Here is an 18,611-nt window from a genome sequence, read left to right as displayed (position 1 = left end):
CCCGCCCTGGGGCCCCCCCGGATCGGCTTTCACCGTGGACGAAGTGGAGTCCAGCCCGGGGTCGTCACATGTGGTTGTCGCAAGCCCGCCGGCCGCTCCTTTGTCAAATCCGCTGGCCGCGCCGTTCTCAACCCCGCCGCCTCTGCTCACTCTAGCCTGGCCTCAGCTCATGCTAAGCCGTGGCTCATGCTAGGCCGTCACACAAGGAATTTGTTGTGGTTTTTAAGAAGCTCTTGGTACATGCATACATACATACATACATACATACATATATATATATATATATATATATATACATATCTGACATGAGAACAGAAATATTTAAATAAGACTTAACAATAAATAATTTGTATGAATCTGAAACAGAAGTTTTATGTACAGATTCGTGCATTATTTACAGCTGTATAAAAAATATACATATTTATTTACATAGTACTTGAGAGAGAGAGGCAATAATTAGAGATGGAGAATGAATTACTGAACACAGGTAATAATTCCTGTGTTAGCTGTTTAGGCTGGAGATGGCATGGGGAAAAAACAGTTTTTATGCCTAGATGTTCTAGTGCACAGAGATCTGTAGCGTCTGCCTGAGGGGAGAAGTGCAAACAGGTTGTGTCCGGGGTGAGAGGGGTCTTTGATGATGTTACCTGCCCGTTTCTTCATTCTGGAGTAGGCATGGGCTGGTATGAGATTTTGACGGTATGATAACCTTAAGCAAAAATATCACGGTATTGTCGTTACAGCTCTAAAATGTGTTATTTTTAAATGACTGGGTAAAAAACAAATTCTGCTGAACACAATGTTTTGTTTTTGAGCAACATACAGAATATTAGGAACAGTAGAATTTGTTTATTTGTTTCTTTGATTTGTTTCCTAAAAAGAAGAAAAATAAAGACTGACATCTTTATTTAACCTAAATCTGTAATTACAGTTATTTAATTGTAGTTATATTATTCATATACATATTTATATGATTTCATATTTAGTTATATAATTAATCATATACATAATTTGATTTAATAATAACCCAATTTGAAGCAAAAACAATGTTCTGACTAGCTTTGTGAAATTATACTACATGCCTGAACAAAACAAACAGCGGAAGCTCTGAATGAGATGCAGATTCACTCTCTGACCACTTGCTCACACCAACAGGAGTAGGAGAGTCGTGTTACTCTACACTGCACTCAACCTGAGGGATTCCTACACTTTCAGTCTTTGAGGAGACATGAAAAACAGCGCATACCGCAGGAACGGTATAACGGAAAATATTAGCGGTTTTGAAACCGTGAAATTGTCAAATCGCAGTATACCTTGAAACCGGTAATCGGCCCATGCCTACTCTGGATTTGTACAAGTCCTGAAGATTGGGCAGGTCGACACCAATGATCCTTTCTGCTGTCCTAACAGTCCGCTGCAGTCTTCTTATATCTGATTTGCTTATTCTGAAGGGTGTCGGGGATGATGGTGTAGAAAGCGGAGCTGAAGTCCACAAACAAGATCCTTGCATAAGTCCCTGGTTTGTCCAGATGTTGCAGGATGTAGTGCAGTCTAGGGGTGTTTCTTTGATTTGTTTCCTAAAAAGAAGAAAAATAAAGACTGACATCTTTATTTAACCTAAATCTGTAATTACAGTTATTTAATTGTAGTTATATTATTCATATACATATTTATATGATTTCATATTTAGTTATATAATTAATCATATACATAATTTGATTTAATAATAACCCAATTTGAAGCAAAAACAATGTTCTGACTAGCTTTGTGAAATTATACTACATGCCTGAACAAAACAAACAGCGGAAGCTCTGAATGAGATGCAGATTCACTCTCTGACCACTTGCTCACACCAACAGGAGTAGGAGAGTCGTGTTACTCTACACTGCACTCAACCTGAGGGATTCCTACACTTTCAGTCTTTGAGGAGACATGAAAAACAGCGCATACCGCAGGAACGGTATAACGGAAAATATTAGCGGTTTTGAAACCGTGAAATTGTCAAATCGCAGTATACCTTGAAACCGGTAATCGGCCCATGCCTACTCTGGATTTGTACAAGTCCTGAAGATTGGGCAGGTCGACACCAATGATCCTTTCTGCTGTCCTAACAGTCCGCTGCAGTCTTCTTATATCTGATTTGCTTATTCTGAAGGGTGTCGGGGATGATGGTGTAGAAAGCGGAGCTGAAGTCCACAAACAAGATCCTTGCATAAGTCCCTGGTTTGTCCAGATGTTGCAGGATGTAGTGCAGTCTAGGGGTGTGCGATATTGACAAAAAAATTATATCTCGATATTTTATGGGATTTTATCGATAACGATAATTAGACGATATTTTGCTGAGCTGTGGCTGTATTCGGAATGATTTTTGTTGGCGAAATAGCAAAAACAAGCAATATGGTGTCTAAAACGTAAGTCTCTTAATTAACTTATTGTTTATTGAATTAAAGGTCACATTTGTAATCATGGTAATTTTTGGAGAAAAACAGCACTCTTCGTGTGAAATTGAATAACTATATGAAGTGGTATAAATATATACATTTTCTGCCATGTCTTGAATTTGTGATCATTCTAAATGCGTTTTAATTGGCTGAATCATGCAGTGAAAGAAAACACACTAAATGCACACACGCACTAGTCTAGACTTCACGTGATGTATGCGTGCGCTCTGTAGGGATGTTTTGAATGGTTTTTGCAAAATACTCGATAATGTCAAATCGCACATCGTTAAAAAAACAATTACGATATTATCGCAGGAGATTTTTATCGCACACCCCTAGTGCAGTCCCATATTGACTGCATCATCCACAGACCTGTTTCCTTGGTAAGCAAACTGCAGGGGGTCCAGCATGGGTCCAGTAATGTCCTTCAGGTGGGCCAACACCAGTCTTCCAAATGACTTCACCACAGACGTTAAAGCAACAGGTCTGTAGTCATCAAGTCCTGTGATTTTTGGTTTCTTGGGTACAGGGATGATGGTGGAGCATTTGAGGGGACTTCACACAGCTCTAGTGATCTGTTGAAGATCAATGTGAAGATGGATGATAGCTGGACAGCACAGGCTTTGAGGCAGGCTGGAGAGACACCATCTGGGCCTTTGGCTTTCCTAATCTTCTGTCTCCTGAAGACTTTGCTTACATCATCGTCACAGATCTTGAGTACAGGTTGAGAAACAGTAGGGGGGAGGGTGTTGATGACTGTGCTGTGAGAGGGTGTGGGGTGTCAGACCAGGCTTTTGCTTTTCAAACCTGCAGTAAAACTCGTTCAGGTCTTCAGCCAGTTGTTGATTGGCCTCAGTGCTGGGGGATGGGGTCTTGTAGCTGGTGATGGCTTTCAGGCCTTTCCACACTGATGTAGGGTCATTACTGGTAAGCTGGTTTTTTTAGCTTTCTAGAGTAGTTTAACTTTGCCACTCTTATCTCCCTATTTAGTGTGTATTTGGCCTGTTTGTACAAGTGTTTGTTCCCACTCCTGTAGATATCCTCTTTGGCCTGGGGAAAGCTGTTTGAGTTTTGTACTGAACCAAGGTTTGTCATTGTTAAATGTTAAATAAGTTAAATGTCCTCACAGAAACTAATGTAGGATGTCACGGTGTCAGTAAGCTCATCCAGATCAGTAGCTGCAGCCTCAAAAACACTCCAGTCAGTAAGTTTGAAGCAGGCCTGTAAATCCTGCTCTGCTTCAACAGTCCATGTCTTTACAGTTTTTAACTACAGGCTTAGCAGATTTGAGTTTCTGCCTGTAGGCTGGTAGAAGATGAACCAAACAATGATCAGAGAGTCCCAGCGCTGCTCGGGGGACAGAGTGGTATGCATCCTTTAAAACAGTGTAGCAGTGGTCCAGTATATTGCTGTCTCTGGTGGGGCATGTGATGTGCTGTCTTTATTTAGGCATTTCATGGGCGAGATTAGCTTTATTAAAACCTCCGAGAATGATAATGAAAGACTATTTTAGAGTAAAAGAATAACGCAGCTCTGTGTGTGTAATTTAATCGGCCAACAGTTCTAGTGCCGCGCTTACACGCGCATCAGGAGGAATGTACGCACTCACCAGAATAAACGAGAAAAAACTCCAGCGGCGAATAAAAAGGCTTACAGTTAATAAAGAGAGCTTCCAAGTTTGGGCAGCACATCTTCTTTAAAACTGTCACGTCTGTACACCACCTTTATTGATATAAAAACATAATCACCACCTCTCGTTTTCCCCGACGACTCGGTGACACTGTCCGCTCTGAACAGCTGGAAGCCCGTTAGATGAAGCGCGCTGTCCGGGATGGCTCCGTTCAGCCAGGTTTCCGTGAAGCAAAGTGCAGCTGAGTTGAAAAAGTCCTTGTTTGTGCGGGTGAGGAGTTGTAGTTTGTCTGATTTATTTGCAAGGGAGCGGAGATTCGCCAGATGAATACTCAGAAGCGGAGTCCTAAAGCCGCGCTGACGGAGTTTCACGAGTGCGCCGGCGCGCTTTCCTCGCGTGTGTGGCCTGGAGCGCTTGTATAGGAACGCAGCTCCTCCGACTAAAATGTCCAGTAAAACATCTGAATGTTCAAATGTCGGCAAAAAGTTATCAGCTTCACTAGAAACAAACTCTTGGACATAAGGAATAGCACATTCCTTACGTCCAAGAGTTCGTTTCTAGTGAAGCTGATCCGAAAAATGTTGCTTAAGACAGGACAAACAAACAAAAACAGTAAAAGTACCAAGGAGCAACAAACCGAGGCGGCCATGGCTGCGCCATCTTTATGCCTTTTTTTTAATGCTTGTTTCATTAGAGCTGGTTGATATGATATATTGTTGAGATGATATAAAGTGTGTATTGATAGCGATTTTGCCATATTGTGGTATGTAAATATATTTAATGCAAGACTGCTTAAAGTTATTGACAGGGTGGGTGTGTTTGATGATTAGAGTTTTTAAGTATAATAACCCGGACACACATCTGAAACATACACTGAAAGCCTCTGACAAAATACCATACTGAATTCAGTTTTCATTTACGGCTTATTATTATGGTCAGATACACACAGAATAGCGTCTAAATGCTTGACTTGGCAAGAATTCACATAAACATAGTCTGTGTCTTAAGTGAGCATAAACAGTTCTTATATATCAGTACATGAGATCCATGCATCAAGTCTTAAAGGGACAGCAGCCTAATAATATACCTGCTGCTCTGTGTCTGCTAATCAAACCACAAAAGACAAAGAGAAAATCACTGTGTTCTTGACTGAATAACTTCAGTAGTTTTGATAAGGTTTAGGGCTGCCACTAATGACTATTTTGATTTTCATTAATCTATCGACTAATTTATCGACTACACGATTAATTTCCCACAAAAAAATCTACAATTTTACTTAAGAATATTTTATTAACCTATATTTCATTAAACCAAATGAAATCCAAAAGTAAAAAAGTAAAGTGCTACATAAAGTGCTAGAAGCAAGTGTCCATCTCATAGTCCAAATGACTGAAATCAAAGTTCAGTATTATAGTGCAAGAATGACAACATATCCACGTGTTCTAGTAGACAGGACAAACAAACAAAAACAGTAAAAGTACCAAGGAGCAACAAACCGAGGCGGCCATGGCTGCGCCATCTTTATGCCTTTTTTTTAATGCTTGTTTCATTAGAGCTGGTTGATATGATATATTGTTGAGATGATATAAAGTGTGTATTGATAGCGATTTTGCCATATTGTGGTATGTAAATATATCTAATGCAAGACTGCTTAAAGTTATTGACAGGGTGGGTGTGTTTGATGATTAGAGTTTTTAAGTATAATAACCCGGACACACATCTGAAACATACACTGAAAGCCTCTGACAAAATACCATACTGAATTCAGTTTTCATTTACGGCTTATTATTATGGTCAGATACACACAGAATAGCGTCTAAATGCTTGACTTGGCAAGAATTCACATAAACATAGTCTGTGTCTTAAGTGAGCATAAACAGTTCTTATATATCAGTACATGAGATCCATGCATCAAGTCTTAAAGGGACAGCAGCCTAATAATATACCTGCTGCTCTGTGTCTGCTAATCAAACCACAAAAGACAAAGAGAAAATCACTGTGTTCTTGACTGAATAACTTCAGTAGTTTTGATAAGGTTTAGGGCTGCCACTAATGACTATTTTGATTTTCATTAATCTATCGACTAATTTATCGACTACACGATTAATTTCCCACAAAAAAATCTACAATTTTACTTAAGAATATTTTATTAACCTATATTTCATTAAACCAAATGAAATCCAAAAGTAAAAAAGTAAAGTGCTACATAAAGTGCTAGAAGCAAGTGTCCATCTCATAGTCCAAATGACTGAAATCAAAGTTCAGTATTATAGTGCAAGAATGACAACATATCCACGTGTTCTAGTCTACTAATAATAAAATTATAATTAAAAAAAACCTTTTTAAAGGAGTATTTACAAGAAATGTTATTTACCAGAATTTATTTAGGAGAAAAATTAAGAAAAAAAAAATTTAATTGGAGATGCTTTTGATTATTAAAATTTAATGGAACCATTAAAATAGAATCATATGGTTTTATTGAACAAAACTGTTAAAATACATAATGTATTGTAAACAATAGAGATAATGTACGTTATGCATTACAACAAAGGCCTGCAGGGGGCACCAACGGCCTGACGATTGTTGTTACACATTACTGTGCAATCTAATCCTTGTTTAATATTGACCAAGCACCATTTCATTCAAATGTCCACTTAATCTTTAATATTTGGCCATTTCTTTAGGACAGAAATGCTATAGCAACAGTAATTTAATGAATATGTGGACATCAAAACGTGTAAACTCAGAGTGAGGGTTTGAGCTTTTATTTTGAAACCGTGATGTATTCTCCTGTGTTTGGGAAGATTTATAAATGATTTACCTTACAAATCTGATGAAATGGCGCATGTTGCATTTCCAGATGAACGTTATAATAAACCCAAACTCACAACAACATGCAGAGATGGAGTTTGAGACGCTCCACACATGTAAATGATAACAGTTCCTGTGGAACTACTGTGAACGGAGCCGCTGTGTGACGCATGTACTTAATCTACACGCATGTAAATAAAGCACATACACTATATTAGAACTGCATCGCATATAATTATTTAATTAAATCGTAGCGTTTGTGAATTCACAATTATGCTTAATTATGATTTTTAAATGGGTTTAATATATCATGCAGCCTTGGAAAACAGACTAATAATGTTTTATACATTCTCGTCTGTGAAATGCGCCACTTCCGGTATTTTGCCGGTTAGTCGACGCGAGCAAAATGAAGTCGAGGATTTAAAAAATCGAATAGTCGAATAAAATTGACAAATCGCGACAGCCCTAATAAGGATTGATGTATATTTCATTCATACAGTGAAGACTGCAGTGTTTTATTTTACATTAACAAAGGTTTAATAAATTAAAATGGTGATTTTAAATGGGGTTATTGTGAAATATATCTACTTGATTTATGATTTTGGTTTAATCGCCAACCTCTATCTTTGATTAAAGTGTCCTTTTATTTAACTAAAATTTCCAAACTGATGGTGATACTTTTGTTTCCCAGAAAAAAATATTGATAATGGCCACCTCAAATCCTGTCTGAGATGTTCCCAAGCACCCAGTCAGTTTGTAGCAAGAATGAAACAAAGCATGCAGTGTCCAGAAAAGGCTTATCAGTTAACCTTGTCTTATGCAGAATATTATTTTTTTCTCAGTACAGAATTCAGAATGTTCTCTGTGGATCTCCATTAACAGTGTGTAACCTTCATGTTGCAGCTGAAGTGTGTGAAAGGACACTTGTAGCTGTGCGTGCCAGGGTGTAGGGGTACTCATTTGTGTTTGTGTGTTAGGAGGATATGAGATGGAGAGGGTGAACTGCACAGCGTGTGGTCAGCAGGTGAATCATTTCCAACGTGACTCCATCTACAGGCATCCTATGCTCAATGTCCTCATCTGCAAGGTATGTGTCTGTGCATTAATTGCGTTTGTGTATGTAAATGTAAAGTAGAAATGTAAACCGAAAAGAAGAGTTTTTTTTCATGCCTGCATTATGTAGTAAGTTGCATGATTTAGTGACAAGTAGTTAATCCTTCTTTAGAGTTTTATATGGATTTGTTTGCTTTCTTGTAGAGTTGTTTTAAGTATTATATGAGCGATGACATCAGCAAAGATTCAGAGGGGATGGACGAGCAATGCAGGTACATGGAGTGAGTGTGTGTGTGACAGTTCGGTGAAATGGTGTTCATTACATTGGATGTATTTGAAAGAGTATTTTGTTAAAAAGTTGAGCTGCTTTTCTCACTTTTGTCTAGAGTGAATATTATGTAGCTGATTAAAAATGTAATATAAATGGATCTTATTAATGTATGTCATGACCAAACTTGTGCAGGTGAATAACACAAAGAAAAGTTTGATTTATAAAATTATACATTTATGTATTGACATTTTCTTCTTAGGCAACATAAATTAAATTCAATATGATAAATCCCACCGCGGTTGTTCCTGTTTTAAACAAAAATGCTTTACAGATTAAATCTAATGTAACCATAATTAAAACGCCATGCAAAAAGGTGATTTTAAAATAGGCATTATTAAGTTGGCTTGATAAAGCCAACTTACGGATCTACTATTTAAACGTATTATTATTCTACTACTTCCTTCCGCCACGGATTCAAAGCTCAAGTTGACAGTTAAACATATGTCACTTTTAGAATTCGTATCAAGGGCATGTGCTGCTTCAGTTAGGTTATTAGTGAGAAATGAGGTTATAAGAGAGAAACAATGTGGCAAGACGTGCATCCAAATGAGAGAGAGAGAGACCGCGAAGCTAGACGTTTCGTCTTATGTTAACTAACTTACTCTACGATTAGCTCAGTGAATAATAATAATAAAAAAAAAAAACATTGACCCGGCTAGAACAAGCGGAGTGATGCAAAATTGTGAAAGGGCGTTCCTGTAGCGATACCAGTACAATAATTCATGGTTGTCAACCAATCACATTTGAGAGCCAGAACGAACTGTTTTATATATATATATATATATATATATATATATATATATATGCTCTTTTGGAAAATGCATTAACCAAAAATAAAAAAAATTGGCTCTTTGCTCAAAAAAGGTTCCCGACCCCTGTCCTTGAGCTACAACCACCAGACTCGGGTCAGACCTTCAGACTGGTCTGACTCTGTGTGCTATATCTTTTCTAACCGATCCGACTTATGGTTTTAGTAAACCAGACAATCAAAACCACCTAAAATCTCATAGATTTTCATTGAGGGTGTGAAAACCTTTATACAATGAGACTTATGGTGTTTTTAAGCTGTCTATTGCCATAGCAAAGCTTAAAAACTCCCTACTGAAAAAACTGCTAAAACCAGCCTAAGCTGATTGGCTGGTCTCCCAGGCTTGTTTTAAAGTGGTTTTGGCAACTTTTTAGCTGGTCAGGCTGATCTTAGCTGGTCAAGCTGTGAGACCTGTTAAAAGACCAACCAAGCTTAACCCAGATATTTTTAACTTAAACCAGCTAAGACTATACAACCAGCCTAAGCTGGTTTTTAGCAGAGTTTTTTACTGAATCAACTGGGTTTAGCTGGTTTTAACTGTATTACCATAGAAACATGCAAACAACATGCTAGTAACTTGCTAATCATGCTAACAACATGCTAGTAACATGTTAATCATGCTAACAACATGCTAGTAACATGTTAATCATGCTAGAAACATGCTAGTAACATGTTAATCATGCTAGAAACATGCTAGTAACTTGTTAATAATGCTAACAACATGCTTGTAACATGCTAATCATGCTAGCAAACATGCTAGTAACTTGCTAATCATGCTAGAAACGTGATAATCATGCTAACATATTAGTAGCTTGCTAATCATGTTAGAAACATGATAGCAACATGCTAATCACGCTAACAAGATGCTATTAACATGTTAACCATGTTAGAAAAATGCTAACAATTTGTTAATCATGTTAGCAACATTCTGTTAACATGTTAATCGTGCTATTAACATGCTAATCATGCTAGAATCATGTTAACATGTTAGTAACATGTTAACTATGATAGCAAAATGCTAGTAACTTGTTAATCATGTTAGAATCATGCTAGCAACATGCTGTTAACATGCTAATCATGTTAGTAACTTGTTAATCATGCTAGAATCATGCTATTAACATGCTAATCATGCTAGAATCATGCTAGCGAACTTGTTAGTAACTTTGCTAATCATGTTAACATACTAGTAATTTACTTGCTAATAATGCTAACACCATGCTAACAACATGCTATTAACTTAATCATTTTAACAACATGCTAGAAACTTGCTAAACATGTTATAAACATGCTAGCACTATGCTAGTAACATGTTAATCATGTTAAAATCATGCGAATAACATGTTAATCATGCTAGAATAATGCAAGCAGCATACTAGTAACTTGCTAATCATGTTAACAACATGCTAGTAACATGCTAACCATGCTAGTAACTTGCTAATCATGCTAGAAACATGCTAGCAACTTGTTAAACATGTTATAAACATGCTAGTAACATGTTAGTCATGTTAAGATCATGCTAGAATAATGCTAGCAGCATGCTAGTAACTTGTTAATCATGCAAGCTACATGTTAGTAACATGCTGGAAACATGCTAGTGACTTGCTACTAATGCTAACAAAATGGTAACACCATGCTAGTAACATGTTAATTATGTTAACAACATGCTAATAACATGCTAATCATGTTATAAACATGCTAGTAACATGTTAGTCATGTTAAGATCATGCTAGAATAATGCTAGCAGCATGCTAGTAACTTGTTAATCATGCAAGCTACATGTTAGTAACATGCTGGAAACATGCTAGTGACTTGCTACTAATGCTAACAAAATGGTAACATGTTAGTAACATGCTGGAAACATGCTAGTGACTTGCTACTAATGTTAACAAAATGGTAACCATGCTAGTAACATGTTAATTATGTTAACAACATGCTAATAACATGCTAATCATGTTATAAACATGCTAGTAACATGCTAATCATGCTAACAAAATGTTAACCATGTTAGTAACATGCTAATCATGCTAGCAACATGTTAGCAACATGCTAATCATGCTAAAAACATGTTAGCAACATGCTAGTCATGCTAGAAACAGCCTAGCAACCACCCCAGGTACCCTAGCAATATGTTTTATATCTATTTTCTGATAGACTGTATTGCCTTGAAAACATTCAAACTATAATCTTTAAAATCATTTTAACTTTCAAACTACTTCAAACTGAAAACTTTCAGACTGCAAGCTTTTAAAACTACTTCAAACTTTCTGGCTAGGCTTTTTCAAGCCAACTTAAAGTTTGTCAAACTTTACTCATCTAGTTTTCTTTTTGCACATTTTTTTTTCCTTTTAATTTTGGGTGAAATGCATTTTTCAATAGGTTTTAAGAGATTAACCGCTGAAAATGGCAGCCTAACAGTCACTAAGCAGATCATACATGCATATTGGTGGAAAACTGTGTGGTATCATCTCACAGTTGATAGGGTCTACTTTGTATCTACTTGTCTGTAAAATAAGTTATCTAATTCCCTGTTCATTCAGGTGGTGTGCAGAAGGAGGCAGCCTAATTGGCTGTGATTACTGCAGTAACGCCTTCTGTAAGAAATGTGTTCTGCGTAACCTGGGGAGGAAGGAGCTTTCCACCATCCTGGAGGAGGAGAGGAAGTGGTACTGTTATGTGTGCAGTCCTGAGCCATTGGTGGAGCTGGTTTTGGCCTGTGATGCGGTTCTAGAGAACCTGGAGCAGGCTCAGAAACGAGCCTCGGGCAGGGCTAATAAGGGTGGTCGTGGTGCGGCCTATTTGATGGGGCCAGGAGGTGGCCCAGTGCCCTCTGCTGGCCTTTACCAGCGAATGCAGCGGTTTGTAGATGTTACCACATCTCTGAACCATTCCTTCAAGGCAGTTGTTCAAAGCGAAAGAGAGGAGGAAGGAAACCAAGAAGAGAGAATTGGGCAGCTAAGGATGTTCCGCACTGTGCTGGATGATCTGCAAGCTGCCAACAGTGCATTACAGGTAATTCCAGCCTTAAATCACGCTTTTACTAGTTAAGCTGTAAGAATGATGGGTGCTTTAACTAACCATTACATTTCAATTATGGATGCACCAATAAGCTGGTAATCATTGTTTCATTAAGACCAAAAAAAATCTAATTTAGTTTTAACAAGTTAAAAGCAAAACACAAAAACTAAAATGAATCATTTTAAATGTTAGTAAAAATGAATTCCGGCATCTTAACATTATAATGTACAGTATGATAAACATATTAAATTTGAGATGAATACAGATTACATTTAAGTGTCAATTAAATAATAATAAATGATTAGTGTTTAAAAATGAACTTCAACTGAGCGTAGGTAATTAAGTGTAAAAATAGGAAAATGAGCCTGCACGATAATAAATAAATTATCAAATATTCAATATAATTAATATATAAAATATATATTTTATATAATGATTATAATAATGTTTTTACAAGAAGTCTCTTAAGCTCACCAAGGTTGCAATAATTTGATGAAAAATATGGTGAAAACAATATTGTTAATAAAAAAAAAACTAATTTAAATATTTATTCCTGTGATGGCAAAGCTAAATTATCAGCAGTCATTACTTCAGTCTTCAGTGTTGCATGATCCTTCAGAAATCATTTTAATATGCTTGTTGCTTAGAAAACATTTTGGTTACACTTTCTATGAAGCCCATATTTATAACACATTATAAGGGTATTCTTAAGACATTATAATGAATGCATAATGCATTATAAAAGAGCTTATAATATGTTTATCCTCTTATAAATAATCATAACAACAATTATAGTACATTATAATGCTTATGCATTTGTGGTTATAAGTTTTAAGATTATGATTATTTATAACACACAATGAACACCATATAAAATCTATTTTTACATTTATAATGGACTATCTTGACATTGTTTATTTAAGATCTGCACAGTATCTTACTACATCTTGTAAGTGGTTAGGTGTGGAGTGTTATTTGAGTGTTCCCTGTGAGGCTAATATTAATTGTGATGTGAGCTAGTTAATAATTTCAACTGAAAAAAAATGCAATGTTTATATGTTAGGTTACATTTTATTTTGATGGTCCCCCTAGTCTATTGACTATAAGCAACTTTGCAACTACATGTCAACTAACTCTCATTAGAGTATTAGTAGGCTTAGGTTAAGGTTAGGGTTGGTAGAATGTTGACGTACTTGCAAAGTTACTTATAGTCAGTTTGTCTGTTGAGGAACCATCAAAATAATCAAACTGATATTACATTAAAAATAGTTCAAAGTAAATATGTCTTATTACACATTCATCTGATCTTATGGCTGTTTGAGAATTTTTTTTTTTATTATTACTATACTTATAAGTGGTCTTTGATGGCTTTAAGTAAAGTAGCATAAGAAAGATGGCAAGATATGAGACTTATAATACATTATAACTATGAGATAGGGCTGCACGATAAATCGTATGCGATATTTAACGCGCATCTTGTCAGTAAAGCCATTCTGTAATCAGCGGTAAATCTCCATCACGTGCGGGCTTTCACATTTAGCAGCATTAACTACACAGAGCCGTTGTTCACCGACATGCTGCGCAAAATATGATCGTGGTTTTGCGCAGCTTGTGATAGATTTTTGTTACAGTTTGTTCACATGAATGTATTACAGCATTGTCTAATTCGTAATTGCAGGAAGCCCTGGACCATGAGCTGACTGGGTCCAAACGTGGCTGTGGAGAAACACATAAGCCAAAAGGGAGGGCCAGAAAAAAGAAGAGAATGTCATCACAGAGCCTAGGACTCACTAAAAAGCTGGTGGTTAAACTCACTCCTGTACCGGTCAGCCCACAACCCATCAGCAGAACGTGTCTTTCCATTCATCCATCACCTGAGAGACAAACGATAAACAGTGAGGTGACAGATGGAGCACTGGAAGAAAGAGAGACAATGGTGGAAATAGAGAAGGAGAAGGAAATGGAGGAAATGACCGAGACAGGAGAAGATGTGGAAAATTGTGTTAATGATGAGGAAGAGGAGGATGAGGACCAAACTGACCCCAAAAATGTGTCTTTATCAGAGGAGAATAAACGTTCTCCACGTGTGAAAACCACACCACGTCGTCGGCGGACGAACCCGAGCACCACAGCTGAGCACGCCGGTTCAGCTGAGGATGACTCTGATTCTGACGAGGTGCCTGAAGTGCTGCTCCAGACCACTGCTGCCATGGCAAACAGCGAGGAAGAGGGTTTGTTAGGTAGCAGTTGGGACGGGGACGAGGACGAGGTAAACCAGCAAGTCAGAAAGCAGCGTCTCTTTGGACTGGTAAAAACGACACCTCCGGACAGAGGCTCTCGTAAGCGGAATCTCAAAGAGAGATCCTCATCGTCCTCATCATCCTCCTCTGCGTCTTCAAGGAGGGGCTCCCAGGACCAGGGGTCAGTGGTCAGAATGACCAGGGGAAGGGCCCGCAAAGTTGCCAGGGTGACGGGACAGAGCGGAAGTTCGTCAAGTGAGGTGGGAGGACAGGATCTGGAGAGTGGGCCGAGCAGCGACTCTGACGATCAGAGGATCAAGCCGCTGACAGAGGACGTCACGTTGCTGGGCTCTGGAAATTTCCAGCAGTCTTCCGGTGAGTTTGGTGAAAAAAGCCAACACTGACCATTATTCTCTTCATATAGTAAGACCGGTAGAACGTTATTACAATGTACTGCAATTAGTGCTGGGCGGTATACCGGTTCATACCGAATACCGGTTTTTATTTTTGTTATGAATTTTTTAAATATCGCAATACCGGTGTATGTTGCATAAACAACGTTCGGAACGCGACACTGTTTGAGAGGGGTCCCTTTTCACTGTTGCACTGTCGTGAGGGAACAGCTGCATGTGTTACTAAGCGTGAAAGTTCCGAAACTAAAGCAGTAGAACCAATAGAACATGATCTCATCCGCAATATCCACATTGACCGCCACAAATATCCACCGCCCCCTGCCATCAGCTCCCGCGTCTCACACGAGTGCGACTTTAGCACTAGATTTAGCAACTTTCAGACCCTTTGTGTATTTTTCCCCATAGAATATACATACTGACAAACATAGCGACTTTTTTGGATAAACCTTAGCTATGGTTCAGTTGGAAGATTTCGCCAGTGCTGTCCCGCAATTCTTGTGGGTCTGACTTTCCCGGAGAAGTGTCACCTCTGTCGGTGTCTGTTCTGTGCAGTGAGCGGCAGAGAAGCAGTGCATTCAGTTGGCCGCACCGCAGCCGAATCGTCAATAAATGAGTACAAAACAGCGTTTCCAAGCACCTGTCACTTACTGTTTGTTTGGAATTATAAATATGAGCGTAGTTCATATCACATGCACTTTTTTTGTTTGTTGTTGTTTTTTTAGATTGTTACTCAGATGCAGGCAGTGCACTGCATGAGACAAAAAAGTAATATAGCCAAAACAACCGCATAGCCGCTATTTAGTGTAGATGCATGTTGATTTTATCAGACGATGCTGCGATTATAAATGAGTGACTCCTGGTTAACATGTATTAAAAGGGGTCATGTTTAGTCACTATTTAGTGTGGTATTTTTTGACAATATTCACTCATCATGACAGTAAAATAGGGCATTCTAAGTCAATATACTGCAGTATTTCCTCTCTCAATCAGTAGAATATATGGTTAACACCCGATCATGCATGAAAAAAAAATTTATACCGTGAAACTGGTCTAATTTTGAAAAATACCGTGATATAACTTTTTGGTCATACCGCCCAGCACTAACTGCAATGTATTACAGTGTTTTTCATATTTCAGAAACAAAACTGGTGTTAATCCTTCATTCTCTCCGTCTGTCTCTAGGTGATGAGATAGACATCCAGCCAGGTCCGTCTTTGTCTGTGGAGGACGATGATTTAGAAAATAGGTACGATTCTGTCTACATCAGGGCCACACACACTTTCCCATCACAGGCCTTCTCCACTGGACTCCAGCTGTCCCAAACTCACTACAGCGAGAGCTTCGATCCAAACCTCATTTAAAAGCTCGCAAGCATCCCGTACATCCACACGCACCACCGCTAGACAGTGCTTTTAAACATGTGTCTCACTCAAACACACTTTTTTTGCTCGATCAACACTGTCCGATTTTTATTTCCCCACAGTTTCTTCCGCACGCAGTAGAGAGAATCTGTAACCGTAGGCACACATCGCCGCCCATCAGTGGTGAAGCTATGAGACCTCACTGTCTAATGGAAGTCAGTGAATCAACTCTGGAGAAGCTCCTGTGTTTGAATTCCACTTCACTGACACAGACCATTGCATGTCTTAGGCAGTATTTCTGCTAGCCGCACTCTTCCTCTTTACTGTCTGTGCTGCTAATAAAGCTTTTAAGAGAGTAGAACGAGTCTAAACCTCTTTGCTCGGATCTGATGGATCCTGTGTTCAGAAAGACAGACAACCTCTTGTGTGTTTGTGTTTTAGGGCTCAGCTTCCGGGTTCTCGTGCTGTAATGTTTTCGGTCAGTCAGAACAAAGGCTGTGTGGTTTGCTAACGGTAGGTCTTACAGTAGTTTCACATAATACTTTTGTTATTGGCAGTGAAATGTGGAATTCAAGTGAACAAACGTGTCTTAGATTGCAGATAGGGATGCAGTAGTACAGTATTAGGGTTTGTTGAACGCAGCTGTGTTTGTTCTTTTTCAGGAGGTTAATTCCTCGACAGCCGAATTTTCTACGTTTAAGGTGCTTAAGCTGAAGATGCATTTGTATTGGTCTAAACTGCATTTGTTAACGTTTTTGCACTTAGTTACTTGTGTGTTTTTATTGGTTCATTATTTAATTTTCACATCTTTTGCACAGTATACATGTCCTCGGGAATTGGCGAGAAGATCAAAAGTTCATCCCGTTTTAGCAGAAAGTGATGGATGTTAGAATTTGGAAATGTGAAGGACAGGGAAACTTGGTTGGTTTTTGAGTTGGTGCTTCAAAACGGTAGCTTAGATCGGAGCCATGGCCCAGCAGTTGGTGCATGCGCTCTGATACACTGAGTAATGGTGCACACTCACGCAGTGTACATTTAGGGCTGACTTTTTTTTTTCTTAAATATAAATATTAATAAAAATGGTTAAAAGGCTGAATAAACGCTAATGAGCAATGATTGCTTTGGTGGAGCTGGCTTTTTGTGTTAGAATGTTCACGGGGCAGCAGCAGGTGGCAGTGATGATGCTCTTTCAGACTCAACATGCAGTCTGTAAGCGTTTGTGTAGTCAGTTGTTAAAAGCACTGTGTTTTGAGGATAAAGAGTGTAGTCTTCACTCTCACATGAGAGGTTTCTGTGTGTTATGTGCATGGTTCTTACCGAGAGGCAATAAACACTTATTTATTGTTTCTCTTGTTCTCTGTTTCTCTCCCCCCCCCCCCCCCCCCACCCCCCGTTTCGTCTCTTTTTCTGTAGCTTAACAGGGTTCCCACGCATCTTGGAAAACCTGGAATTTTGTAATGTGATTTTCCAGTAATGGATAAGTCGTGGGAAATGTACCCAACTGTCCTGGAAATTGTGTTTACTGTAACCTTTTAATCAAACTGGTTCGCCGTATTGACAACGTTTTTGTAAAATGAAGAAATCCTTGGACCGATCGGGACTCGGAACTGCGGTCAGTTCTCATGTATTCTGTCATGAATGACGTCGCAGAATCATATCGTTTTGTTTTATCATCTGCGTTTGCCTGTGTATTGTCATGAGCAGGTCCACGTCATAGTCTGCACACTCACTGTCATTTCTGTTCTTCGCTCCGATTTCACGGATTGATATCAAGTGATGTTGACATCACACACATTGCAAAAGATTATTAGTATTGCTTCCCAAAGGTTGGTTACCTTGTCCAGCTTATTGGAGTGGACAGTTTGAATCTACCGGAAGCTTCTCTGGTAGCACAAATGAATGACTAGTTCACATTAACTGTGCATTTAGAACCATGCCAGTAACCACAGTACCTCATATCACCTGTAATTTCTTTTCATCTTTGATTTAAAATAATTTTCTCGGTTAAACCGCAGAATCGGAAGCTGTGGCCAGCAGTCGATCACCACAGAAAATGACTTGACTCCTCTCCATAACCACAACACTTACACATTGCATGAGACTGGTGCTATCGAATCAGAATATGAAATTCTGATTAATATCTTTTGTGTTTGTGTTTAGTGTATATAAGCTCAGTCAATTCCTGAACCTTGAACTTAATTCAAATGACAAACTGTTTTTACTGAAGAATTCATGTAAAATCAACTTTCTACTTTTAAAAGCTCATACCTATTAGACTTCCATTGTAAGTGCAGAACTTTATTTATTTTTTCAATTTTAAAAACCAATGGACAAGTCAGCTTCATTTTCTGTGGCGAACAACAGCAGGCCACAAATGTATTTCTCAAATATTAAAGATGTTGGTCACACAAAATGCCTTGAAGAAATGGAAAGTAATGTCTTGGACAGAGTGGGAACCCTGCCTAACCTTAATTAACATAAATGAACCCCTGCCATTTTTCACCCGTC

At 38.4% G+C, this 18,611-nt stretch overlaps 1 protein-coding gene across 1 annotated transcript in view; it reads left to right on the top strand.

Annotated features, from left to right (window-relative positions):
* Nucleotides 1-18,611, top strand: part of atrxl (ATRX chromatin remodeler, like) — a 30,289-nt gene that overhangs the window by 1,549 nt on the left and 10,129 nt on the right. The window contains exons 4-8 of the mRNA XM_016288325.1: nucleotides 7,802-7,969; nucleotides 8,140-8,207; nucleotides 11,612-12,083; nucleotides 13,768-14,704; nucleotides 15,925-15,988. Coding sequence (XP_016143811.1) covers nucleotides 7,802-7,969; nucleotides 8,140-8,207; nucleotides 11,612-12,083; nucleotides 13,768-14,704; nucleotides 15,925-15,988 — 1,709 coding nt within the window. The remainder of the gene's footprint in view (nucleotides 1-7,801; nucleotides 7,970-8,139; nucleotides 8,208-11,611; nucleotides 12,084-13,767; nucleotides 14,705-15,924; nucleotides 15,989-18,611) is intronic.

The sequence above is a fragment of the Sinocyclocheilus grahami genome, unplaced genomic scaffold (genome assembly GCF_001515645.1).
Source record: "Sinocyclocheilus grahami isolate Dianchi unplaced genomic scaffold, SAMN03320097.WGS_v1.1 scaffold230.1, whole genome shotgun sequence".
NCBI lineage: Eukaryota > Metazoa > Chordata > Actinopteri > Cypriniformes > Cyprinidae > Sinocyclocheilus > Sinocyclocheilus grahami.
The sequence above is the reverse complement of the archived record's forward strand: the minus strand, read 5'-3'. Positions and strand labels throughout refer to the sequence as shown.